The 26,933-nt window shown below is 43.4% G+C and overlaps 1 protein-coding gene across 4 annotated transcripts in view; it reads left to right on the top strand.

Moving 5' to 3' along the window:
- The window catches only part of LOC120996038 (retinol dehydrogenase 7-like), a 100,625-nt gene that overhangs the window by 63,232 nt on the left and 10,460 nt on the right, over nt 1–26,933 (top strand). Inside the window, exons 1-2 of one of the 4 annotated variants that reach the window (XM_040425700.1) lie at nt 7,717–7,844; nt 25,977–26,242. In XM_040425700.1, coding sequence (XP_040281634.1) covers nt 7,774–7,844; nt 25,977–26,242 — 337 coding nt within the window. In that variant the 5' untranslated portion in view covers nt 7,717–7,773. Of the gene's footprint in view, nt 1–7,716; nt 7,845–25,903; nt 26,243–26,933 lie in introns of those variants that run through there. The other 3 variants (XM_040425701.1, XM_040425703.1, XM_040425702.1) reach the window with 3 other exon arrangements.

The following is a 26,933-nucleotide window of genomic DNA, read 5'->3' as shown; positions in this document are numbered from 1 at the left end:
GGTTCATTTTTATTTTTTTTATTTTAATTTTAATTAATTTCCCTATCCACATTTGTTTGCAGGGGATTTACCTACATGTTGCTGCCTTTTGCAGCCCTCTAGCTCTTTCCTGGGCCTTTTTAGTGCCCAAAAGTTCGGGTCCCCATTGACTTCAATGGGGTTCGGGTTCGGGACGAAGTTCGGATCCCGAACCCGAACATTTCCGGGAAGTTCGGCCGAACTTCTCGAACCCGAACATCCAGGTGTTCGCTCAACTCTACTCAGAAACACACCACCATCTTGTGTTGGTGCAAGCTCCGCACCCTGTCTTGGTGTTACTTTTGACACTGATCTTTCCTTCACCCCCTATATTCAATCTCTCGCCAGTTTATGTTGCTTGTACATTAAACACATCTCTAGAATCCCCTTTCTCACTATGGAAACAACAAAACTCTCATTGTTGCCCTGATCCATTGCTGACTCGATTACTATAACCCACTATTAACTTGCCTTCCCCTCACCAGACTCTCCCCTCTCCAATCTATCCTTAATGCAGCAGATAGAGTCACCTATCTGTATATCCACTACTCCAAAGCCTCCACTCTGTGCTAGTCATTGCACTGGTTGCCCATATAGTACAGAGTCCAATTTAAACTGCTTGTTCTCACCCACAAAGCACTGTGCTGCATCCCCCTACATCTCATCACTTATCTCTGTCTACCACTCTTCCCCATTTCTTCTCTCTGTAAAGGATTTATGACTGACATCCACCATAATCTGAATGTTAGCCTAGCGGTCTGTGCGGGCACTGCTGCCCCTACCCGCGGGCATAGGCGCCGGGCTCCCTCTTTCCCTCCTGCTGCCATAAACCGTGCTGACAAGCGCGGGCAGCAGGTAGCTTAACTGTTGCATCTGCGCTCCATGCCAGAGCTTACTTCCTGCTTGAGTCCTGTACTGTTTGTTAGGGCATACATGGGCGTGTCTCTCCTTGCCCTCTATCTACCCAGCCTATGGCTGGCTTGTAGGAAGCATTTAAAGACGCTTCCTGCGCCAGGAAGACGCCTGAGCAATCTTGGTCACTAGCTTGTCTAGTTCCTTGTGTGAAGGTGTTTTAAAGTTCTGCTTTTCTGTGTACCGGACCCTGCTTCTTGATTCAATGGACTTTGCTTGATTACCGCCTGCCTCTGACCTTGGACTTCAATTATGGACTTTGCTCGCTGCCTGCCCTGACTCCGGACTTCCTGACTACGTCTTTCCCCTTGGTTATTTGCACTGGTATCTCTGACACATCTTTTTAGGGTGGCCTATCACATGATGTGATCTAACCCCTCTCCATTTATCATCATTTCCTAAACCAAAAAATAAAGATCATGGGACTATACCTCTACAATATATAATAGTCTTTATTTAACCAAAATATATAATTGTTACAATAGGTAGGAAAGAAAGGCACGATGGAAATTAATACAGAAACAATTACATGAGGCACATTAATCAGATATAGCACTACATGTTATAATAGCTGGATATGGGCCAAATGCAGATATACCTTAATTGTGAGCAGCGATCGTTTGAGTGGACACAGCAGTGGGTTGGTTACGCTGATAATAGCGTTATCGCCACTAACCATCTGTGTGGATTAATCTTTTTTTTTTAAAAACCTCACAGAGGTATGACATCAATGCCCACTCCTCGCTTGTGAATAGTGGCAGTTGACTCGAAAGGTGATGACCATGTTGCAGCTGGTATTCCACAACTGCCCTCTGCTGCTCACAAAGCCTGGTTAACATGTGGAACGTAGAGTTCCAGCGCGTGCTCACGTCGCACAACAGTTGGTGAGCTGGAAGCCGCAAGCGCTGCTGCAGCATTGACAGACCGGCTGATGCTGTGGACGACTAGCGGAAATGGGCACACACGCAGCGCGCCTTCACTAGTAGCTCTGGAAAATTGAGGTAGGTTTTGATAAACCGCTGAACCACTAAGTTTAACATGTGGGCTAGGCATGGGATGTGTGTCAGGTTGCCGAGCTCCAAAGCCGCCACCAAGTTACGGCCATTGTCAGACACAACCATGCCTGGTTGTAGGTTGAGTGGCGAGAGCCACAGCCGGTCTGGTCGCTCATACCCTGCTACAGCTCTGCGGCGGTGTGCTGTTTGTCCCCTAAGCAGATCAACTTCAGCACAGCCTGTTGACGCTTACCCACAGCAGTGCTACACTGCTTCCAGCTAGCGACTGATGGCTGACTGCTGCTGGAGGTGGAAGTGGAGGAAAAGGCGGTGGAGAAGTGGGGGTTGGAGCCAGTAACATAGCTGCTGGCGGAGACCCTGATGGATGTAGGGCCTGCAATCCTGGGCGTGGGTAGCACCTGTGCCATCCCAAGGTATGACTCACTCCCGGCCTCCACAACATTCACCCAGTGTGCGGTCAGGGAAATGTAGTGTCCCTGGCCACCAGTGCTTGTCCATGTGTCCGTGGCTAAGTGGACCTTCCAAGTAACTGCGTTGGTCAGGGCATAGGTGATGTTCTGGGACACATGCTGGTGTAAGGCGGGCACGGCACACCATGAAAAATTGTGGCGGCTGGGGACTGTGTACCGAGGGACGGTCGCCGACATCAGGCTGTGGAAGTCCTCAGTGTCCACAAGCCTAAATGGCAACATTTCAAGGGCTAGTAATTTCGAAAGTTGCGCATTTAGTGCTATGGCCTGTGGGTGGGTGGGTAGGTATTTTCGCTTTCGTTCAAATGACTGTGTTATGGACATTTGGACGCTGCGCTGGGACAGGGAAGTGGATGTTGTTGCTGATGGTTCATGTGAAGGTCCAGGTACAGGGCGAGGGGCATCCGGGCCTGCGCCTTTGACAGGGGATTGACCAGCAGTGCGTAACACAAGGGAAGAGGAGGCAGTGGTGTGACCCAGATTGTGGACCCAGGCGTTCGGCCCACTTATTAGGGCGCTTGGATGCCATGTGGCGGATCAAGCCGGTAGTGGTGAGGTTGTCAGTGTTCACGCCTAGGCTCATTTATGTACGGCACAGGTTGCAAACTACCACTCGTCTGCACTTTCCTCAAAAAAACGCCATAATGTGAAACACCTACCCCTTGGCAAGGTAGATTTACACATGGGGTGCTCGGTGTAATGGTTGAAGGCCTGTTTGGTGTGGGTCAACTTCTCCCTTTTGCAACCCCACTGCCTCTTCCAGCCTGTTTTGGTGCTGCAGATCCCTCCCGATCTGTACTGCTGTCCTTGCTCGGCTTTTTACCTTCCCATGTTGGGTCAGTGACCTCCTCGTCAACCACCTCCTCTTCCACTTCCTCACTCTGCTCATCAATCCTGACTTGACCTAACCACAACCTCAGTGATTGACAACTGTGTCTCATCATCCACCTCGTGACCGAATGATTGCCGTTCACCACCGTCATCTTCTTGATACTGTGAAGGCTCAAGAGGTTGGGAATCAGGGCACAATATCTCAGGTCCCTCTTCAAGCGTGCTGGGCGCGAGGGCGAAATGTAATAGTGGCAGTGGAAAGAGCTCCTCGGAATATCTGAGTGTGGGATCACTCGTTTGGCAGACCTCTCCATGGTGGGAGGAAGGATGATCAGAATGAGGATTCGGTTGACCAGACTCTTGGCTACAAAGACTGGACTTGGTGGAAGAGAGGCTGGTGCTTAACCGACTGGAAGCATTATCTTCAGCAATCCAACCGACCAACTGTTCGCACTGGTCCGACTTGTTGTCCTGCGCCACCCAGCTAAGTTGGACATGGTGTATGTTTTTTTTTTCTGGTGCACTGGCAGCAGGCACAGTTTCATTGCGCCCAGGGCCACTGCCTCTGCGTGCACCATCAGCATCACGCCCACTTCGCCGTCCCTTAGTGCTCGCCTTCTTCATATTAATGGTTTTGTCACTAGATGTGGCACAGATTGTTTTACAATCCGCTAAAGACATAGTTTTCGGATGCAGGACAGTATATGTCACAGAAACCCACAGAATATGGACACTATATTAGGCCCTGATTAGTTAAATTTGCCCTAAAGAAACAGTTTTCGGAGATAGCATACTGTGTATGTCACAGAAAACAACACACTATGGACACTAGATTAGGTCCAGATTATTGGAATTTACGCTAAAGAAACAGTTTTCGGATGGATTACTGTATATGTGACGGATGTGTATTACACACACACACTACAGAGACAGTAGATGAAGACTGGCCCCTGATTATTTAAATTTACGCTAAAGAAACAGTTTTCGGATAGAGTACTGTATATGTCATGGATGTGTATTAAACGCACACTATAGACAATAAATGTGGCGCTGATTATTAGAATTTACGCAAAAAGACAGTCTGCGTATGATGTACAGTAGATGTCACTAATAGGTATTAAAGAAAAATATCTTACTGCTGTCAAACAGACTGCAGATATTTAAAAACCCCAACCGCTAACACATGTCTTCCCCGCCTAAACCAAATGACGACAGAGGCACATACAGTACAGTAGAAGTCTCATATTTTTATTTATTTTTTTAAAGTAACTGGCTATGCAGCTATTATAGCTGAGTGGTTAAGTGCCTTGCCTCTAATACAGAAGGTTGTGAGTTTGAATCCTGGCAGAAACTTTTCTGAAACCCTCCCCTCTTCAGAGCCCGGGGTGCCTGGGGTTCTCCCATTGACTTCCATTGTGCTTGGGTGCTCAGTAGAACAGCCGAACATTGGAAAAGTGTTCTACTCAACATAGCTATATATGGAGTCAGAGCAGGGACTCCAAAGCCGAACTAGAGTCCTGACACCCTCCCCTCTTCAGAGCCAGGGGTGCCTGGGGTTCTCCCTTTGACTTCCATTGTGCTCGGTAGAACACCCGAACATCGCAAAGTGTTCTACTCGAGCACACAAGCTCTTTGGTGCTCAATCAAAACTAGCCTAGTCATATTTAGTTATGATAATGTTAGAAGATTTTCTGTTTTACTTTATATTTTATTTATTTATAAATTATATGAAAAAAAAACAAAACTATAGGGACTTCAGAGATTGTGGTTGTACCTGGTACTGAAGCTTGAGGAGGCTCAAAGGTCTTTCTGTCCCAAATGAAGACATCAGTACTAAAAATTATGTGTCATATTTGAAGAAACTGGGGCAGATTTGCTAATCCTGTTCTATAATGAGAGTAGCAGTCTAAAATGTACCAAATGTAAAATGTTTATCATAATGGCTAATGCAGGTTGATATATTTGCTGCACTGTTAGGCCCCTTGCAGACAAGTGTGAACGGATTTGGTCCGGATGCGTTGCGGATGCGTCCAGTGAAAAATGCGCGATTTCGCAAGCAAGGTCATTCAGTTTTGTATGCGTTCAGTTGTTCCGTTTTTATCACATTGAAGCAATGCAATTTAATGTGTTTTTCACGCGCGTGATAAAAAACTGAAGGTATACAAGTAACATCTTGCTTGCGGATGCGATGCGTTTTTAACGCAGCCCCATTCACTTCTATGGGGCCAGCGTTGTGTGAAAAACGCAGAATATAGAACATGCTGCGATTTTCACGCAACGCACAAGTGATGCATGAAAACCAACGCTCATGTCCACTGACCCATTGAAATGAATGGGTCCGGATTCAGTGCGGGCACAATGCATTCGCATCATGCATTGCAACCGCGCGGAATACTCGATCATGTGAAAGGGGCCTTAAACTGTTTAGTCTAAGTTTATACCACCTATTAGTTGGCTTAGGCTACTTTCACACTAGCGTTCGGAGCGGATCCGTCTGATGTTTCATCAGACGGATCCGCTCCGATAATGCAGACGTTTGCATCCGTTCAGAACGGATCCGTCTGCATTATTACTTAGAAAATTTTCTAAGTCAGAAAGTAGCCTGAGCGGATCCGTTCAGACTTTACATTGAAAGTCAATGGGGGACGGATCCACTTGAAGATTGAGCCATATGGTGTCATCTTCAAGCGGATCCGTCCCCATTGACTTCCATTATAAGTCTGGACGGATCCGCTCGCCTCCGCACGGCCAGGCGGACACCCGAACGCTGCAAGCAGCGTTCAGGTGTCCGCTCACTGAGCGGAGCGGAGGCTGAGCGCTGGCAGGCGGATGCATTCTCAGTGGATCCGCCTCCACTGAGAATGCATTAGGGCCAGACGGATGCGTTCGGGACCGCTCGTGAGCCCCTTCAAACGGAGCGCACGAGCGGACACCCGAACGCAGGTGTGAAAGTAGCCTTACTTTGCACCAGCATGTTGTATCAAGCAATTCTATATATAAACACATACTGTAGGGGGAGGTTTATTAAATTGGTGTAAAGGAAACTGGCTTAGTTGCCCATAGAAACCAATCAGATTACACCTTTCAGTTTCCAAAGGAACTCTAAAAAATGAAAGGTGGAATCTGGTTGCTATGGGCCACTAAGCCACTTTTCTTTTAGGGCTCTTTCACACTTGCGTTGTTGGGTTCTGGCATACAGTTCCATCGTCGGGGCTCTATGCCGGAAGAATCCTGATAAGGATTATCCCAATGCATTCTGAATGGAGAGAAATCCATTCAGGATGCATCAGGATGCCTTCAGTTCCGGAACGGAACGTTTTTTGGCCGTAGAAAATACCGCAGCATGCTGCGCTTTTTGCTCCGGCCAAAAATCCTGAACACTTGCCGCAAGGCCGGATCCGGAATTAATGCCCATTGAAAGGCATTAATCCGGATCCGGCCTTAAGCTAAACGTCGTTTCGGCGGATTACCGGATCCGACGTTTAGCTTTTTCTGAATGGTTACCATGGCTGCCCGGACGCTAAAGTCCTGGTTGCCATGGTAAAGTCTAGTGGGGAGCGGGGGAGGAGTATACTTACCGTCCGTGCGGCTCCCGGGGCGCTTCAGAGTGACGTCAGGGCGCCCCACGCTCATGGATGACGTGTCGCATGGATCACGTCATCCATGCGCATGGGGCGCTCTGACGTCATTCTGGAGCGCCCCGGGAGCCGCACGGACGGTAAGTATACCTCTCCCCCGCTCCCCACTACTACTATGGCAGCCAGGACTTTAATAGCGTCCTGGGTGCCATAGTAACACTGAACGCATTTTGAAGACGGATCCGTCTTCAAATGCTTTCAGTTCACTTGCGTTGTTACGGATCCGGCGGGCACCTCCGGCAAATGGAGTACACAACGGATCCGGACAACGCAAGTGTGAAAGAGCCCTTACACTAGTTTAGAATCTACCCCATATTGTTCTGATTTCAGTGGGCCAGATTTGTGTCATGATATCCTATGATGGGCCTAGTTCAATGTCTCAGACTTTTACTGGTTTTAGGAGCACCTCAAGTTTTAAAGAATAAGGATAGACTGATTTTTATTTTTTATTTTTATATTCCAAACCTGGAAAATATAAAACATCTTACAGAATCACACAATGCCTAAATGCGAGCATTGAGATAATAAACATAGCGTTGGTAGGACACATAACAGGAGGATGGGTTGTTTCACTTCCGTGGTGGAATAGGGATGTAATTTACAATCTACCATATTGACTGGAATCTAACTCTTCTTTGTGATTCTGCCCTAGTTGGTAATTAAGTTGGCATGCCGGCCCAATGTTTCCATGTTTCCAATTCAAAGGCATTTCCTGCTTACACAAAAGATCATTGTCTGCTTATAAGCAGTTATTCACCTTTGCCAACCACTCTGGGATCAGAATTACAATCCTATTCATCCTTGACATCCAAGACACATCTGGAGCTCCAAGCCCAGACTGACTCAATAACAAGTACAATACATCCCAGTTTAGAAACGGGAGGCCTGATGCATTTATTCCAAGTGTTAGTGCTTGGGCAGATGTCGGAGCTCTCAGTGCGGCTGCTTGCTATTTACAGGTAAAATTGTATTATTTTAATCGATATTCAGGGAATGTATGATGGGATTGAAGACAATAAGAGCTAGAAAAGACTTTCACCTGTTATCATGATATTTCACATTTAACTATATGCATTACTTTATAATTTCAAGCATGTTGTCCCCGTTGGTGTCATTGTTCTGGTTTTGTGTTTCATGTTTGCAGAGAAAATCAACTTTACTCCCTGCTCCTGTCATATGCTAATGAGCACTTTCAAGTCCAGGAGACTGGCTCTTGCATCCTCTTCATTCGCCTAAATCCTGCCTCCTGCTCCATATTTGACGTTTCAGAGCAGTGGCAACATTGTCCCCTGTCTCTCCACATCTCGCACAGATGCACTCAAGCTGGCGGTATTCTTGCAGCTTCAGGTGTCTATGAACATTCTAGACAGGATGCTCTTTTGGAACAAATTTATATTTCTTGCTGCAGTCCACCTAATATCTTTTACCCAATGGTATAACCTGAGGTCTCACTGGTATGAATATGCCCAAATAGTCCCATACATCCAAACTTAAAAGGGTTTTTCAGATTCTAGATACTAATGACCTATCCACAGCATCTGACACCTCATATCCCACCAAGCAGCTGTTCCCAGTAACAGCCATACCCAGAAATAACACAGCAGAATGCTCTGTGTCGGGTGTTGGACCTCCACTGATCTGATATTGATGACCTATCCTGATCATAGGTCATCAATATGTAGAACTTGGGTGATTCATTTCATCTATAATCTTACCATTAATTACTGGGATTTCTATTATTAAATCAACCATTATCAATTATCTAGCTGGACAGAGAAATCCGGAATGAAACTATATGATTAATAACAGATAATTTTAAGAAGAAGTGACAGATGATTTGGATTGGGTTGGTCTTTATGGTTAATTTTTTGGTTGTGAATGGAAAAAAGGACAAAAACTGAAATATTATTTTGTGTGTTATTGGGGTATATCCAACTATGCGTGAAAGTGTAAAATACTGTTTTAACAAATCCAAAAATTGAAGTCTCAGAGACACTAAATAAAGAAGCACTACAAAAAGTGTGAAAAAAATGTCCTGTGTGAACATACCCTAAAGCTCTCTTTTGATGGCTTAGATATTGGCGTTATGGCTTAGGATTAATGGTTGGTATATCATGATTTAGTTATTTTAGTGAACTGGTAATATGATTTCATGGCATACAGAAGTCGCACATTTTGGAGTAAGTGCTATTTTGTGCCAAAATTTGCAACTTTTTGCACTTTTCTGCTTCCCCCACCACTTTTGCAAAAAATGGTGGAGAGGGAGTGTTCGGAAGGGTCCCCTCTAAATCAACACATTTACCAATATGTGCACCGGAAAAACATAAACTCCAGATGATTACCTTTTAATAATTCTGGTGCATCATATGTCAGCAGGGTTTGTTATTAAGACTGGCATAAGAAACTCCAATCCTACATCCATATCCCCCCCCTCCCCCGTCATATGTATAATCATGTCTGGCCTGTGTCTGGTCCTGCAGTTGAGCTCTGTTCACTTTAATGGGCTGAACTGCAGTATCAGTTATGGACTTTCCCTGGATAAACAGTGAGGATTATTGGAGTGCCATGACTCCTTTCATTTGCTGATTGTGGGGGTCCAGAAGGTCGAATAGGTTAGCTGTTCAAAAGCCTGAAAAATCCTGTAGGGTGCCTGCACATAGTGCAGATTTGTGTGCAGAAAATATGCAAGAATCTTCACCAAAACTGCACAAAAAACACACATAAGTCTGCACTATTCATCACGGTTTTGGTGCGTGTTTTGTACGTATTTATAAAATTTTTGGGGTCAATTTTCATGTGGATTTTCTGTTTATGTAAGCAACCCTATTGAAATCTTTGGTGAAAACCACACTACAGAAGATGAGGAATCACACAAACAATTGACATGCTGCAGATTTTCAAATCCAGCAGGTCAAAAAAAACAGCAGGTCAATTTCTACACCTAAGAAAAAAAGCAAAATGTACATGAGATTTGCTGTAGTAGGCTACATTCACATGGAAGCTGAATGTAGCCTTAGGCTCCATTCACACGTCCGCAATGTGTTTTGCGGATACACGGAGACACGGATCCGCAAAACACGGAAAGCGGCAATGTGTGTTCCGCATTTTGCGGACCGCACATTGCGGACATAATAGAATATGCCTGTTCTTGTCCGCAATTGCGGACAAGAATAGGACATGTTCTATTTTTTTGCGGAAACGGAAGCACGGATCCGCAAATGTGGATGCGGACAGCACATTCCGTCCCCATAGAGAATGAATAGGTCCGCACCATTTCCGCAAAATTGCGGAAAGGATGCGGACACATTTTGCGGACGTGTGAATGGAGCCTTAGGCTACTTTCACACTAGCGTTTAGAGCGGGTCCGTCTGATGTCTGCTCAGACAGATCCGCTCCTATAATGCAGACGTTTGTATCCGTTCAGAACGGATCAGTCTGCATTATAGTTTGAAAAAAAAACTAAGTCTGAAAGTAGCCTGAACAGATCCGTCCAGACTTTACATTGCAAGTCAATGGTGGACGGATCCGTTTGAAGATTGAGCCATATGGTGTCATCTTCAAGCGGATCCGTCCCCATTGACTTCCATTGTAAGTCTGGACGGATCTGCTTGCCTCCGCACGGCCAGGCGGACACCCGAACGCTGCAAGCAGCGTTCAGGTGTCCGCTCGCTGAGCGGAGCGGAGGCTGAACGCTGGCAGACTGATGCATTCTCAGCGGATCCGCGTCCACTGAGAATGCATTAGGGCTGGACAGTTGCGTTCGGGGCCGCTTGTGAGCCCCTTCAAACGGAGCTCACGAGCGGACACCCGAACGCAGGTGTGAAAGTAGCCTTACACTGCAGTTTTTCTGCATAAAATCCGTACTGAAATAATTGTGCTTGATCCGCACTGTGTGAAGGCACACTTACAGTGTCTGGCTGACTCACCAGAGCACGTGAGGATCCTCTGGTGGACCCAGGCTCTGATACCACTGTGGGCCCCAATCATTAGAAAAGAGGCATTGGAACTGCCAGGTAGCTACAGCTTTCTGAAGCATTGACATCAGAAAATAGGTGGCGCTCTACACTGAATAGATATCCAATATCGAAAGAAAGGAAATAGACAAAGTGTGGCACTCACCAGAAAAATTCAACTTCTTTATTTAAAAAAATATCAGCACAGAACAGGCGGGAGAAATGCAAAGAAGACGGTAACGCCCGTTTGGCATATTGTGCGCTTCCTCAAGACCTTCCTATTAGACTTTGTTGATGATATCTGGGTTGAGCCCTGACAATAATTTTCAGTAGCTTTCATATTTCAACATCAGAACAAGAAATTAAAGCTGTGTTTTTTTGCTCTTTCAGACAGTTTCACACTAATGATTTTAGATCCGGCAGGATGCCGGATCTCTCTGCATTCCAGAATTGCCAGAAGCTACTGCAACGTTGTCTATCCCCATTCACTATAACGGGGATCGGCAGAGATCCGGCCGCAACCCAACAAATATGCCCAGAATCGTCCGACCGTTTCTCGGCATGTTTGCCAGGTTGCCGTCGTATCTCCGCTAGTCCCCGTTATAGTGAATGGAGCCGGCGGGTGGCCGGTAGCCTCTGGCAATGCTGGCTTCAGACATTTGTAGCAGGCTGCTCCCTCCCGGAGATGTCGAACGCTAGTGTGAAACTATCCTTATTGATTTAATTTACTCTAATAAGCTTGTCATACGGCCTGTTGGACCTCACCCTGCTTCTCTGGAGCAAATAAAATTGTGAATGTACAGGAAATGTTAGTTTTTTTTAAAGTCTTGCTACTTTGGCACTTATAACAATGAAGTGGATTCATTAGATTTCCATCCTCAAGTGGATCATCTGGAAACAATAGTTCTTTTTCTCTGCTCTTGAATGCATCTGTCTTCTTGGAGAGCAATAGAGTTGCATTATTTTTTTAAGGATTTCATGCAATATAGTATTTTCACACATCCACTGTGTTAAAACCATGTAACATTATAATCAGTGGCTCATGAGATGTTAATAGTTAATTGAAAATCTCTTTTTAATTTTAGGCCATGCAGGGGCTTGTCCAAGATTTTTAATTAACATGGCCAACCCATTTAAAGGATACAGACACCTTTGGGGCATAAACAGTTCATAAACAATTGTTTAAGTCATATTCTTATCAATCAGTTTAATTAAAAAAATTGTGATTATGAGCTGTTAGGAGAGTAAAGATAAGGGCTACAGATTGAGCCATCAGAGCAGCTCTCTGACATTTTCACTGAGAAGGAGAAGCAGCGAGATGCAGATGCTGTAAAAGACAAAGTGTTGAAACTTTTTAATACAAGCCAATTGGAAAAATGATTTTATCCCAAGACAAGTGGGATGTAGTAATAAACAAAATGCTCCAAAAGCGGTCTATAGCCTTTCATTTTGTAGCAGCAGACAATAAATCTATAAATTGCCACAATGATAAGATTAGAACAGAATGACATTTTTAAATGGGTTGTCAGAACTGAACATTTACGGCATATCTACAAGATATGCTCTAAATGTCTCATAGGTATGATTCATATCTTTTAGACCCACTTCTATCTAAAAAATGAGGTACTGTTTCGTGCTGTCGAGAATGGAAAACATTCACCTATTTTCGCAATCCCATAGCTGTAGATGAAGAGAGCTGCTCATGCCATCTTGTTTTAATAAAAGTGGGTTTCTGAGGCAGAACCTGCAGCAGACATTTACGGCATATCGGATATACCATAAATGTCCAGATGGGGCAGCCCCTTTAATAATTTAAATTTTTCAAGTTTTTACATGCATCTCTAACGTGTGACTCCCCAGTTGTTGGAAAAGTAAAATTCCCAGCAGCCTTGATAGCTGAAGACAAACATGGTTACAACCAATGCAATAAAGGGACACTTCCGTCAGATATTAATAGAAAGCAATAAAAAAAAAAATCGGGATGTTTTCTTTTTAATTTTGGTAGTACTATTCCCGTGAAAATTAAATACAAAATATTGTTGTTCTGTAGCAGTCAACACAAATAAAAAGACCTTATATATACATAGGAAATCTATTGTCAATTTACTGCTGCTGTGAGGGGAGATGTTATCTGCAAAGTCATTCTTATTATAATATTAGGTGTAGAATCGGGATAACATATAAAGATGTCCAAAGAAGGGCATTGTATTATATTATCGTCATGTGTGATGTTCTCATTGAGTCACTACAGGGGGGCTCCCTCTGGTTGGAGTGAATGATCTGACTGAAAACGTTAAGCCAGGCTATTTGTTCAAAGAGAAAGTTAAAGAGTCAGAACATATGGAGTGGCTTCAAAAAATTATATCCAAAAAACAATCCACCTACCTTTTTATAGAAAAATACATAGAATATTCACACATACCGAATTTTTTGCTTTATAGGATGCACCTGATAAGATGTACCTAGTTTTTAGGGGAGGATCTTCTGCTGACACACTGTTATGGGAGATCTACGGCTGACTGTCACTCCCTGCCCTGTGGGTGTTCTGAGGAGATCTGTCAGAATTTCTGCACTTGACTCGATCTGACAGTTTGTTTTGTTGTGGGTTTGAGCAGAATCCCACCTCCTCCCAGGTGATTGTTCTTTTGGTAATTGGTGAGGCTATTTATTCCTCTCTCTCCCTAAAGCCTTTGCGGGTTATAGTTCTGTCTTGTGTGAGCTCTGGAAGTTTGGTGGATTGTCTGCTCTAACACATCTCTAGATAAGTCCTTTTCCCTTTTTCCTTTTGTGTCTGTTTTGTCTAGGCCTCTAGGGTGACGCTAGCTCCTTCGGTTGTAGAAGGAGCTGGGTGTCTCTTTCCCTCTTCCCTACAGCTGAGGGTTTGGTTCAGTGTGTTATAGTACTAGGTAAGTGGGCATGTGCATATCTACCATCCAGATATGCACATGGTCTTAGCAGCTTAGGGAAAGTGTTTTAGGGATTGCTAGGAGGTGACCCCTTTGTTCCCTAGCTATTGGGGCCTAGTTAGTTGTTTTGTTTGCCTTGCCGTGTTCTGTTTCCCTCCCTTATCTTAACTACCGTGACATTATAACCTGCCGTACCATAATTTTTCCCTTGCTGTTTGCAAAATGGAAACTATTGATGCTTTGGTCGATCGCATGCAGGGATTGTCTTTAGAGGTAGCTGACCTCCGCAATTGGGTTGCACGGTGTCAGAGTACTTTGTCGCCTGGCGCCGCCGGGGGAAACCAGGTCTGCCTGGAACCTAAGGTCGCTCTCCTTGATAGGTTTTCTGGGGGAAGTGATAACTTTGTTTGGTTCAGGAAGTCCTGCAAATTGTATTTTCGTCTGCGTCCGATTTCATCTGGAGACGAAAATCAAAGAGTAGGGATTAGTATTTCTCTTCTAAAAGGTGATGCTCAGTCTTGGGCTTTTTCTCTGCCGACTGTTTCACAGTCCCGTCGGTGGATGAATTTTTTTGAGCCCTGGGCCTGATTTATGATGACCCAGAGCGGGTCTCTATAGCTGAATCTAAGTTGCACAGCTTGTGCCAGGGAGAACGTACTCCTGAGTTGTATTGTGCTGAATTTAGAAGATGGGCGACTGACTCAGAGTGGAATGATCCTGCACTCCGTAGTCAGTTCTGTCAGGGGCTATCTGAGAGATTAAAAGATGCCCTTGCATTTCATGAAAATCCTTATTCTTTGGAGGCGGCCATGTCTTTGGCCGTACGGATTGATAGACGTCTTAGGGAGAGGTGCAAGGCTCCCCTCGGGCAGGGGGTGCTGTCTGGTGGGGAATTAGTCCCTCCTGTCCCTCGGGGTACTATGACACTTGAATCAGGGACTGGAGAGGAGCCTATGCAATTGGGTCAGGTTACTTCTTGCTCTGGTAATAGGAATTTTAGGAAGCTGAATAGACAGTGTTACTTCTGTGGTAAAGAAGGTCATTTCGTTAATGTGTGCCCCTTTATTAAACTTCGAAGTGGTAATAAAAAAATAAGGGATTCCTTCAAAGAAAAAAAAAAGCTCCCTTATTCTTGGTAGTGTGAATGGGGAGTCAGAGCAGGCATATTCGTATCCTACCTGCAGTACCCGATTCCACCTGCCTGCCAAGGTGACGCTAGACTCTGGAAATTTTGAGTTAAAGGTATTTGTTGACAGTGGCGCAGGGGTTAATCTTATTGATTTTCAATTTCTTCAGAGTCATGGTTTTAAAACTAGCGCATTAAGCAAAGAGATACCAGTGTTTTCTTTAGATTCCGCCCCCCTCTCGCAAAGATGTCTAACTCATATTGTTCATGATATTCATTTGAGGGTGGGTGATTCTCATGTTGAGTTCATTTCTTGTTTTGTTATGAAAGGTTTGCCTGCTCCGATGGTTCTGGGTTTACCATGGTTGATAAAACATAACCCTACCATTGACTGGCAAACAAGACAAATCATTAATTGGAGTAAATTTTGTATGAACAACTGTCTTAGTGCCTCTATTTCGGCGGTGTCCACTAAGGTGTTGCCTCAGTTTCTTTCTGATTTTTCAGATGTATTCTCGGAGGGTGGGGCTCAGGAGTTGCCCCCTCACCGAGAGTATGATTGTCCGGTCAATCTTAACCCCGGAGAAAAATTGCCAAAACCTCGGTTATATAATCTTTCTCAACCCGAAAGAATAGCTATGCGGGAGTATATTGCCTAGAGTTTGGCAAAGGGACATATTAGACCATCTAAGTCTCCTATGGCCGTGGGCTTCTGTTTCGTAAAGAAGATGGACGGATCCCTTAGACCGTGCCTAGATTTCCGGGAACTGAATCTCATTACTGTCCATGATCCTTATCCCCTTCCCTTGATTCCGGATCTATTTGATTAGATTGTTGGTGCCAAGATGTTTTCTAAGTTGGATTTAAGAGGAGGTTATAATCTGATCAGAATCAGGGAAGGAGATGAATGGAAAATGGCCTTCAATACCCCCGAGGGGAACTTCGAGAACTTAGTCATGCCCTTTGGTTTAACTAATGCTCCAGCAGTCTTTCAGAGCTTTATCAATGAAATTTGTCATCATTTGGTGGGGAGGTTCGTTGTTATTTACCTCGATGACATATTAATTTACTCACCAGATATGAAAACTCCTCAGGATCATTTCAGACAAGTGTTATTGATCCTTCGGGAGAATAAATTGTATGCTAAGTTGGAAAATTGTATGTTTGCTGTTCAGGAGCTGCCGTTTTTGGGGTACTTGCTTTCTGCCTCCGGTTTTCATATGGATCCAGAAAAAGGTCTGTGCGGTACTGGAATGGGACTGGCCGGAGAATCAGAAAGCCCTGATGCGGTTTTTAGGATTTACTAATTGCTACAGAAAATTCATCCTGAATTATTCCACCATTGTCAAACCTTTGACAGATATGACTAGGAAGGGCGTTGACTTCTCTGTCTGGTCGGATGAGGCATTACAGGCTTTTTCTGCTATTAAGAAATGTTTTGCTTCTGCTCCCATTCTGATGCAACCTGATGTGTCTCAACCCTTCATTGTAGAGGTTGACGCGTCAGAAGTGGGAGTCGGAGTAGTCTTGTCGCAGGATCCCTCTCTAAGCAAATGGCGCCCATGTGCTTTTTTCTCCAAGAAACTCTTGGCCGCTGAAAGAAATTATGATGTTGTGAATAGAGAGTTGTTGGCCATCAAATTGGCCTTTGAAGAGTGGAGTCATTGGCTAGAAGGGGCTACTTATCCGATTACGGTATTTACTGACCATAAGAATCTGGCTTACCTGCAATATGCAAAGCGTTTGAATCCTAGGCAGGCTAGAGGGTCATTGTTTTTTACCAGGTTAAATTTTTTTGTCATCTATCGCCCTGGGATTAAAAACATCAAAGCGGATGCGTTGTCACGTAGCTTTCCTGGGGGGGGGGGGGAGATTCGGAGGATCCCGCTCCGATTTTGGCTGATGGGATGGTGGTTTCCGCTCTTTACCCTGAGCTGGAGACTGAAGTTTTGGGGGCTCAAGAGGAGGCAACTGATTCTTGTCCTCCAGGCAAGTTGTTTCTTCCTTCTGAACTGCGATACAAAGTGTTCAAGGAACATCATGATACTGTCCTTGCGGGACATCCTGGAAGTAGATCCACTGTAGATCTTATTTCCCGGAGATTCTGGTGGCCTGGGTTGCGTAAAGGTGTTGAGGGTTATGTAGCAGCTTGTGAGACCTGTGCACGCGCGAAGGTGGCTCACACTCGGCCATCAGGATCTCTTCTTCCTTTGTCCATCCCATCTCGTCCTTGGACGCATTTGTCCATGGACTTCATTACTGATTTGCCGAGTTCCTCTGGGAAAACTGTGATATTCGTGGTAGTGGACCGCTTCATCAAGATGGCTCACTTTGTACCATTATCAGGTTTGCCCAATGCAAAAACTCTGGCTCAGGTTTTTATTGATAGCATTGTGAAATTACATGGCATTCCCCTCTGATGTGGTGTCTGATAGGGGGACGCAATTTGTTTCCAGGTTTTGGAGGGCGTTTTGTTCTCGTCTGGGTATTCAGTTGTCTTTCTCTTTGGCTTTTCATCCTCAGTCGAATGGTGAAACTAAGTGCACTAACCAAAACCTGGAGGCCTATTTGAGGTGTTTTGTCGCTGAGAATCAGGATGAGTGGCCCTTGTTCTTGACTTTAGCTGAGTTTGCCTTCAATAACCATAGGCAGGAGTCAACTGATAAGTCACAATTTTTTGGCGCATATGGTTTTCACCCTCAGTTCGGTACTTTTTCTGGGACCGAATCTTCTGGGATACCGGAAGAGGAGAGTCTCTTCCTCTTTGTCATCTATCTGGCGGAAGATTCAAGCTAATTTGAAAAAAAAATCTGCCATTGTCAATCCGGTGGCGTTTCGTCTGGAACTTCCGCAGGCCTGGAAGATCCATAATGTGTTTCACAGGTCCTTGTTGAATAAATATGTGGAACCTGCGAAACCATCTCCTTTACCTCCTCCTCCTGTTTTGGTTGATGGTAATCTGGAGTTTCATATCTCTAGAATTCTCAACTCACGTGTTCTTCAGGGTTCCCTTCAGTACCTTATGCATTGAAGGGGATACGGTCCCGAGGAAAGAATGTGGGTTCCGGCTACCGGCTACAGATGTTAATGCTAGCCGCCTTGTGAAGGCCTTTCACAGGGCACAGCCGTATAAAGTTGGTCCTGGGTGTCCGGAGGTCACCCGTAGAGGGGGGGTACTGTCACGCCCTGTCCTGTGGGTGTTTTGAGGAGATCTGTCAGAATTGCTGCACGTGACTTGATCTGACAGTTTGTTTTGTTGTGGGTTTGAACAGAATCCCACCTACTCCCAGGTGATTGTTCTTTTGGTAATTGGTGAGGCTTTCTATTCCTCTCTCTCCCTAAAGCCTTTGCGGGTTATAGTTCTGTCTTGTGTGAGCTCTGGAAGTTTGGTGGATCGTCTGCTCCAACACATCCCTAGATAAGTCCTTTTCCCTTTTGTGTCTGTTTTGTCTAGGCCTCTAGGGTGACGCTAGCTCCTTCGGTTGTAGAAGGAGCTGGGTGTCTCTTTCCCTCTTCCCTACAGCTGAGGGTTTGGTTCAGTGTGTTATAGTCCTATGCACATGGACTTAGCAGCTTAGGGAAAGTGTTTTAGGGATTGCTAGGAGGTGACCTCTTTGTTCCCTAGCTATTGGGGCCTAGTTTGTTGTTTTGTTTGCCTTGCCATGTTCTGTTTCCTTCCTTTACCTTACCTACCTTGAAACTGACACACTGTTATAGGGAGCTCTACTGCTGACACGCTGTTATAGGAGGATCTGCTGCTGACACACTGTTATGTGTTATGGGAGATCTACTGATGACATCCTGTTATAGGGGGATCTGCTGCTGGCACACTGTTATAGGGGGATCTGCTGCTCACACACTGTTAAGGGGGATCTTCTGCTGACACACTGTTATGGGGGATCTGCTGCTGACTCACTGTTATGGGGGGATCTGCTGCTGACACACTGTTATGGGGGGATCTGCTGCAGACACACTGTTATGGAGGGATCTGGTGCTGACACACTGTTATGGGGGAATCTGCTGCTGACACACTGTTATGGGGGGATCTGCTGCTGACACACTGTTATGGGGGATCTGCTGATGACGTACTGTTACCTTTAAGAATACACCCACATACTGCAGTACATGGATGTATTCCTGTGGATGACGGGGTTTATAGTCACATTTAATATGAACACTGTCTAGGGCCTGTGCCATTATTGGTCTAACTCTACCCCCCCTTTTCCATAGGAATGCACACATGTATTGCAGTCCATAGGTGTATTCTTAAGGATGAGGTGGGTTATTGTCACATTTAATATAAACACTTACCAATTAAGGCTACTTTCACACTGGCATTTCTGGGTCCGCTTGTGAGATCCGTTTCAAGGCTCTCACAAGCGGCCCAAAACGGATCAGTTCAGCCCCAATGCATTCTGAATGGATAAGGATCCGTTCAGAATTCATCAGTTTGGCTCCGTTCCGCCTCCATTCCGCTATGGAGGCGTACACCAAAACACTGCTTGCAGCATTTTGGTTTCCACCTGACGATGCAGAGCCAAACGGATCCGTCCTGAATTACAATGTAGGTCAATAGGGACGGATCTGTTTTCACTGACAATATGGTGCAATTGAAAACGGATCAGTCCCCCTTTGACCTTCAATGTAAGTCAGGACTGATTTGTTTTGACTTTATTTTGAAAGAATAATGCGAACGGATCCGTTATGAACGGATACAAGCATTTGCATTATCAGTGCGGATCTGTCTGTGCAGATACAAGAGGGATCCGCACCGAACACAGGTGTGAAAGTAGCCTAACACGTTAAGGACCCAGGACGAGAATGCTCATCCTAAAAGGCCGATACTTAATGCCCCAGGATGAGCATTCTAGTCCTGCGGTCCTTCCTTTCCCCCTGCGAGTGGTGCCGCTATCGCGGCAGAGATCCGGCTGTTACTGACAGCCAGATCCTTGCTGCATCCACCAGCATCGGTGATAACGCCGATGCTAGTGGATTAACCCCTCATATGCCGCGGTCAGCGCTGACCACAACATATGGGAGGTTTGCACTCCCTCACCTCATCCATCGGGTCCCCGCACTGCTGTGGCGGGGGCACGATGGTTGCATGTACGGCTGGGTCTCCTAGGCAACTGTTAGCATCTTACAGTGTAAGACACTAACAGTTCAATACAGCACAATACAGATGTATTGTGCTGCATTGAAACAGGGATCAGACCCTGTAATGTTGAAGTTTAATAAAGTTTAAAAAAAAGTTACAAAAAATACAATTTTACAAAAAAAATGAAAGTTTCAAGTAAAAAAAAAAAAGTGTCCTTTTTAAAAAAAATAGGGAAAAAAAGAAAAGTAGACATATTAGGTATCGCCACGTCCGTATCTACCAGCTCTATAAAAATATCACATGACCTAACCCCTCAGGTGAACAATGTCAAAACAATAAAATAAAAACTGTGCTAAAAAAAGCCATTTTGTTGTCAGCGTACATCGCTAAAAGTGCAACACCAAGCAATCAAAAAGGCGTATGCCCCCACAATAGTACCAATCTAACTGTCACCTCATCCCGCAAAAAATAAGCCCCTACCCAAGACAATCAGCTAAAAAATAAAAAAAAAACTATAGCTCTCAGACTATGGAGACACTGAAACATGATTTTCTTTGTTTCAAAAATGCTTTTATTGTGTTAAATGTAAAAAAAAATATAAAAATGTAGACATATTAGGTATCACCGTGTCCGTAACAACCTGCTCTATAAACCTGCTCTATAAAAATACCAAAAGCTATTTTTTATCACCTTACATCCCAAAAAGGGTAATAGTAAGCAATCAAAAAGTCATATATATCCCAAAATAGAGCCAGTCATCCCATCCTGCAAAAAATGATACCCTACTTAAGACAATCGCCCAAAAAAAAAAAAAAACTATGCCTCTCAGACTACGGAGACACTAAAACATGATTTTTTTTGTTTCAAAAATGATATTATTGTGTAAAACTTAAATAAATAAATAAACATATACATATCAGGTATCAACGCGTCTGTAACAACCTGCTCAATAAAAATATCACATGAAAAAAAACCTCAGGTGAACACTGTAAAAAAAAATAAACGGTGTCAAAAGCCATTTTTTGTCACCTTACATCACAAAAAGTGTAATAGCAAGCGATCAAAATGCACCCCAAAATAGTGCTAATCAAACTGACATCTCATTCCGCAAAAAATTAAACCCTACCTAAGATAAGCACCCCAAAAAAATCTATATACATAAATATGGCTCTAAGACTATGGAGACACTAAAACATGATTATTTTTTTTGTTTCAAAAATGATATTATTGTGTAAAACTTAACCTCTTCAGGACACAGGGTGTACCGGTACGTCCTGATGTCCTGGTACTTAAGGACACAGGGCGTACGGGTACGTCCTGTGTATTTCTGATCACCGCCGCCCGGCGGCGGTGATCGGAACCCGGTGCTCAAATCGTTGAGCAGGCACCTTGGCTAAATGCAAGGGGGGGTCCCGTAACCCCCCCCCCCGTGTCGGCGATCGCAGGTCAATTCAGACCTGCGGTTTGCGGCTTTACCTGCGGTTTGCGGCGGCGATTGGCGGTGCCATCAGGTCCCCATGCGGCTGTAGGGGGGACCCGATGGCATGGAAGGCAGCGCGATGCCTAAGGAAGGAATCGCGCTGCCTTTCGGTGACGAGCCTGTGAGATCCAGCCCCCTGGATCTCACAGGCCGAAAGCTGTATGAGTAATACACACAGTATTACTCATACAGCCAATGCATTCCAATACAGAAGTATTGGAATGCATTGTAAAGAATTAGACCCCCAAAAGTTCAAGTCCCAAAGTGAGACAAAAAATTAAGTGAAAAAAAGTTGAAAAAATAAAGTTTTCCCTCCAAAAATTAAAAGTTTCAAGTAAAAATAAACAAAAACGTCATTTTCCCCAAATAAAGTTAAAATTTTTTGGTAAAGAATAGGGGGGGGGGGGGGGGAAAGTATACATATTAGGTATCGCCACGTCCGTATCGACCGTCTCTATAAACATTTTCACATGACCTAACCCCTCAGATGAATACCGTAAAAAATAAAAAATAAAAACTGTGCTAAATAAACCATTTTTTTGTCACCTTACATCACAAAAAGTACAACAGCAAGCGATCAAAAAGGCGTTTGCCCACCAAAATAGTACCAATCTAACCGCCACCTCATCCCGCAAAAAATGAGTCCCTACCTAAGACAATCGCCCAAAAAATAAAAAAAAATATGGCTCAGAATATAGACACTAAAACATCATTTTATTTGTTTTAAAAAAGCTGTTATTATGTAAAACTTACATAAATAAAAAAAATGTATACATATTAGGTATCGCCGCGTCCGTATCGACTGGCTCTATAAAAATATCACATAACCTAACCCCTCAGATGAACACCGTAAAAAATAAAAAATAAAAACTGTGCTAAATAAACCATTTTTTGTCACCTTACATCAAAAAAAGTGTAATAGCAAGCGATCAAAAAGTCATATGCACCCAAAAATAGTGCCAATCAAACCGTCATCTCGTCCCGCAAAAAATGAGACTCTACCTAAGATAATCGCCCAAAAACTGAAAAAAATATGGCTCTCAGAATATGGAGACACTAAACAATTTTTTTTTTTGTTTCAAAAATGATATTATTAAGTAACACTTACATAAATAAAAAAAAGAATACATATTAGGTATCGCCGGGTCCGTATCGTAAGTGTTACTTACATAAATAAAAAAAAGAATACATATTAGGTATCGCCGGGTCCGTATCGACCGGCTCTATAAAAATATCACATGACCTAACCCCTGAGTTGAATACCGTAAAAAAAATTTAATAAAAACTGTGCTAAATCATTTTTTGTCACCTTACATCACAAAAAGTGTAATAGCAAGCGATCAAAAAGTCACACGCACCCCAAAATAGTGCCAATAAAACCGTCATCTCATCCCCAAAAAATCATACCCTACCCAAGGTAATCGCCCAAAAACTGAAAAAATTATGGCTCTCAGACTATGGAAGCACAAAAACATGTGTAAAACTTACATAAATAAAAAAAAAGTATACATATTAGGTATCGCCGCTAGTGTTGAGCAAACTTGTGTTTTAAGTTCGGCGTCTAAAGTTCGGGTTCGGGTTATCGAAGAATCACGTTATGGATTCTAAATTCTGTTATGGTCCGTGCTAGCGGAATCCATAACGCGATTCTTCGATAACCCGAACCCGAACTTTAGACGCCGAACTTAAAACACAAGTTCGCTCAACACTAATTGCCGCATCCGTGACACCCTGGTCTATAAAAATATCACATTATCTAACTTGTCAGATGAATGTTGTAAATAACAAAAAATAAAAATGGTGCCAAAACAGCTATTTCTTGTTACCTTGCCTCACAAAAAGTGTATTATAGAGCAACCAAAAATCATATGTAACCTAAACTAGTACAAACAATACTGCCACCCTTTCCCGTATTTTCTAAAATGGGGTCACTTTTTTGGAGTTTCTACTCTAGGGGTGCATTAGGGGGGCTTCAAATGGGACATGGTGTCAAAAAAAAACAGTCCAGCAAAATCTGCCTTCCAAAAACCATATGGCATTCCTTTCCTTCTGCGCCCTGCTGTGTGCCCGTACAGCGGTTTACGACCACATATTTTCCATTAATTCTTTTGGAACACCTAAAGGGTTAACGACGTTTGTAAAATCAGTTTTGAATACCTTGAGGGGTATAGTTTATAGAATGGGGTCATTTTTGGGTGGTTTCTATTATGTAAGCCTTTCAAAGTAACTTCAGACCTGAACTGGTCCCTAAAAATTGGGTTTTTGAAAATTTCTGAAAAATGTCAAGATTTGCTTCTAAACTTCTAAGCCTTGTAACATCCCCAAAAAATAAAATATAATTCCCAAAATGATGCAAACATGAAGTAGACATATGGGGAATGTAAAGTAATAACTATTTTTGTAGGTGTTACTATGTATTATAGAAGTAGAGAAATTTAAACTTGGAAATTTGCAATTTTTGGTACCTATCAGAAAATGGGGGCATATCCTAGCGATATGGCACCATTGTATGAGATGAAACAACCCCTTTAACTAAACGCATGAAATGCATAAAGCAGAATTGTTATGTTTGAGAGCATGTAATGTTTTTAAATGATCAGGGGCAGGCTGGGAAATTAAAGTGGCCCTGTAAAAAAAACTAAAAGCGTCCCCATGTTGTAGGCAAATCCAGATTGACAGAAGGCAGGACAGCACAGGTAGGCAGGGATAATAGAAGTTGGCAGGGCTGGCAGTACCTTAGTTCAGCACAAAATACTACCCCAGCAGAAAAAAATACCACCCCCATTGCAGTATTTGACTGTATCACTATCCGGAGAATGTTGATACAGTAGAATTCAGGAGGGTACCTATGGATGCCGGCCAGGGGCATAAGTACCTGATGCTCTAAGCATTAATTAATGCTGAGAGCATCAGATTGTTATATTCCCAGGCGGTGGCCATGAGGAGAGCACAGGTGGCCCCCTGGGCATCAGCCCACCGGGGAATTTTCCTGCAGAACTGGGTTGCCAACCGCTCCGGAAATATCTGGACAGTCCATAAAAATAAGCAACTTTTTTCCTCTGTTCATAAAAAACTAACAAACATATGTTTGTGGCTTTTTTGAGGCTGCTGACACTTGACTAGATTACTTTGGTGGTAATTAGTGTTGATCACGAATATTCGAATTGCGAATTTTAATCGCGAGTATCGGCACTTCGAGAATTTGCGAATATTTAGAATATCGCTAAATATATTCGCAATCGCGAATATTAGATTTTTTTAAAATACCAGTTCATGCGAATTTTTATGCGAAAATTTTAGGCATATTTTATGCGAATTTTCGCAATCAAGAAAATAATGCCTGGAGATCATGAATTCGCGAATTTTCGAATATATGGCGAATATTCGCCCAAATATTCGCGAAATATCGCGAATTCGAATATTGCCCCTGCCGCTCATCACTAGTGGTAATTATCATCAGTTTACAGCTCACAGTAATGAGTTCTTATCAGTATATTGAGCTATAGACATGTGTTAATTATAATCTTTATCTTTCATTATGGTTTTCCAATGTATTCGTAAAAAATGTTGGCTGTCCGTAATTTTGGGTTAAGTTGTCCAGAAAAAAGATAAATTCTAGTTGGCATCCCTGCTGCAGGATCCATGGCCAGTCTGCCCATGTAGATGATCTCATGGATTGCACAATCAGTTGTTGCTGTTGCTTTTTACTGAATGGGAAAATACTGGTTAAAAACGGCATAGAAAAGAGCTTTTAGCTGACAGGAATTTTAGCTGACAGTTTATCTGTAGCAACCAGTGTCAGGCAGCTGCAGCCAAGGCTACTAATCATGGGCTGCATCAAAAAGGATATAGATGAACATGACAAGGACATAGTTCTATCACTTTACAAATCACTAGTCAGACTACAGGTTCAACCTAGATGGATGATCAAAATTATGGTTATTTAGTGTAGAAAAAGAGGGGTGATCTAATAATGATGTATAAATATATCAGCGCTCAGTACAGAGATCTTTTCCATTATGTATTTATTCCCAGGACTCTACATATAGAGGAAAGAAGTTTTTCTAGTATGAAGATAGAAGAGGATGCTTTACTGTAAGAGCAGTGAGACTATAGAACTCTCAGCCAGTGTAATGGTGAACTCACTAAAATAGTTCAAGAGGATTCTGTCTATATTTCTGAAGTGTAATAGTATTACAAATTATAGTTACAAAAATTCTGGAGTAGGGTCATTGATCCAGGGTGTTATTCTGATTGCCAGGTTTAGACAGGGAAAGGATTTGTCTCCTAAGATGAGTAAAATTGACTTCTATCTGATGGGAGTTTCTCCTTCCTCTGGATCAACATTGTAGGATAACAGGCTGAACTGGATGGATGTCTTTTTTCAGTTTTACAATGTTACTATAATGTTTCTCACACATATTAATATTAATAACATCTTTTTGTGTTACACAGCTTTGTAGCTCCATACTCTATCAATCATGTGGCTCCTCCTGCTGGTGTTAGTGGGAATTATTCTTTTATACAGATGGCACAGGCAGAGTCAGATACTGGAGAACCTCTCAGATAAATATGTCTTCATCACTGGATGTGACACTGGATTTGGAAATCTGCTGGCAAGGCAATTGGATAAACGTGGAATGAAGGTTCTGGCAGCTTGTTTGACAGATACAGGAGCTGAGAACCTAAAAAAGGAGACATCAAGTAGAGTGCAAACCATGGTCCTTGATGTCACTGATAGCCAGGGTGTGAGATCTGCTGCTGACTGGATTGAACAGCAGGTCAAAGAAGAAGGTAAAAATAATACAAACTGTTAGTATCATAATCATATTGAATGCTGTACAGTGGATTTGACAGTAAACCAATGGAAACAATTTAGATCTCATGTGACCCAAATGCAAGCATCAGGAGGTCATTGATTAAGTTTGAGTTGTGTAAGAGAGCTTCCATCCCAATATGGCACACCTCTGCTATACTATAGGGCCCTTTTAAGCAAAGGGGTGCTTGTATAAGGCTCTGTGCAAAGTAGCACCAGGTGCCAGCACTCACAGTATTTAGGAGTTTTTATACCAAATAATAACTCCATACCATGATGCCCAGAAAGACCATATAATGTAGATACCAGTTCTATACATTTATTACAGTACATCCAGTGACTCACAGATGATGTCTTCCCTGGTTGTAGTAATCTCCTGGTTTTATGCTATAGCTGTCAATTCAGAGCAGAGGGGCTGGGCTGTGAGGCAGCTCAATGTAGAAGGCAGAGAGCACTTCATAGTGACACCCTTGAGATAGCAGAATTTGGCAGAAAAAAAAATCATATTCTCACTGTACAAAAAGTGTATTTTTCCTGTTCCCCTCAGCCCCTACCTATTGCTGTCAACAGTTAGAATGGTCAAAACCCTGACAGTTCCCTCATTACAGACAGCTAAGCTGCAACATTTCAGAGAAAGCATAGTTTAAAAATGCACCAGGATCACGGAGA

This window comes from Bufo bufo, chromosome 3 (assembly GCF_905171765.1).
Source record: "Bufo bufo chromosome 3, aBufBuf1.1, whole genome shotgun sequence".
Classification (NCBI taxonomy): domain Eukaryota; kingdom Metazoa; phylum Chordata; class Amphibia; order Anura; family Bufonidae; genus Bufo; species Bufo bufo.
The sequence above is the reverse complement of the archived record's forward strand: the minus strand, read 5'-3'. Positions and strand labels throughout refer to the sequence as shown.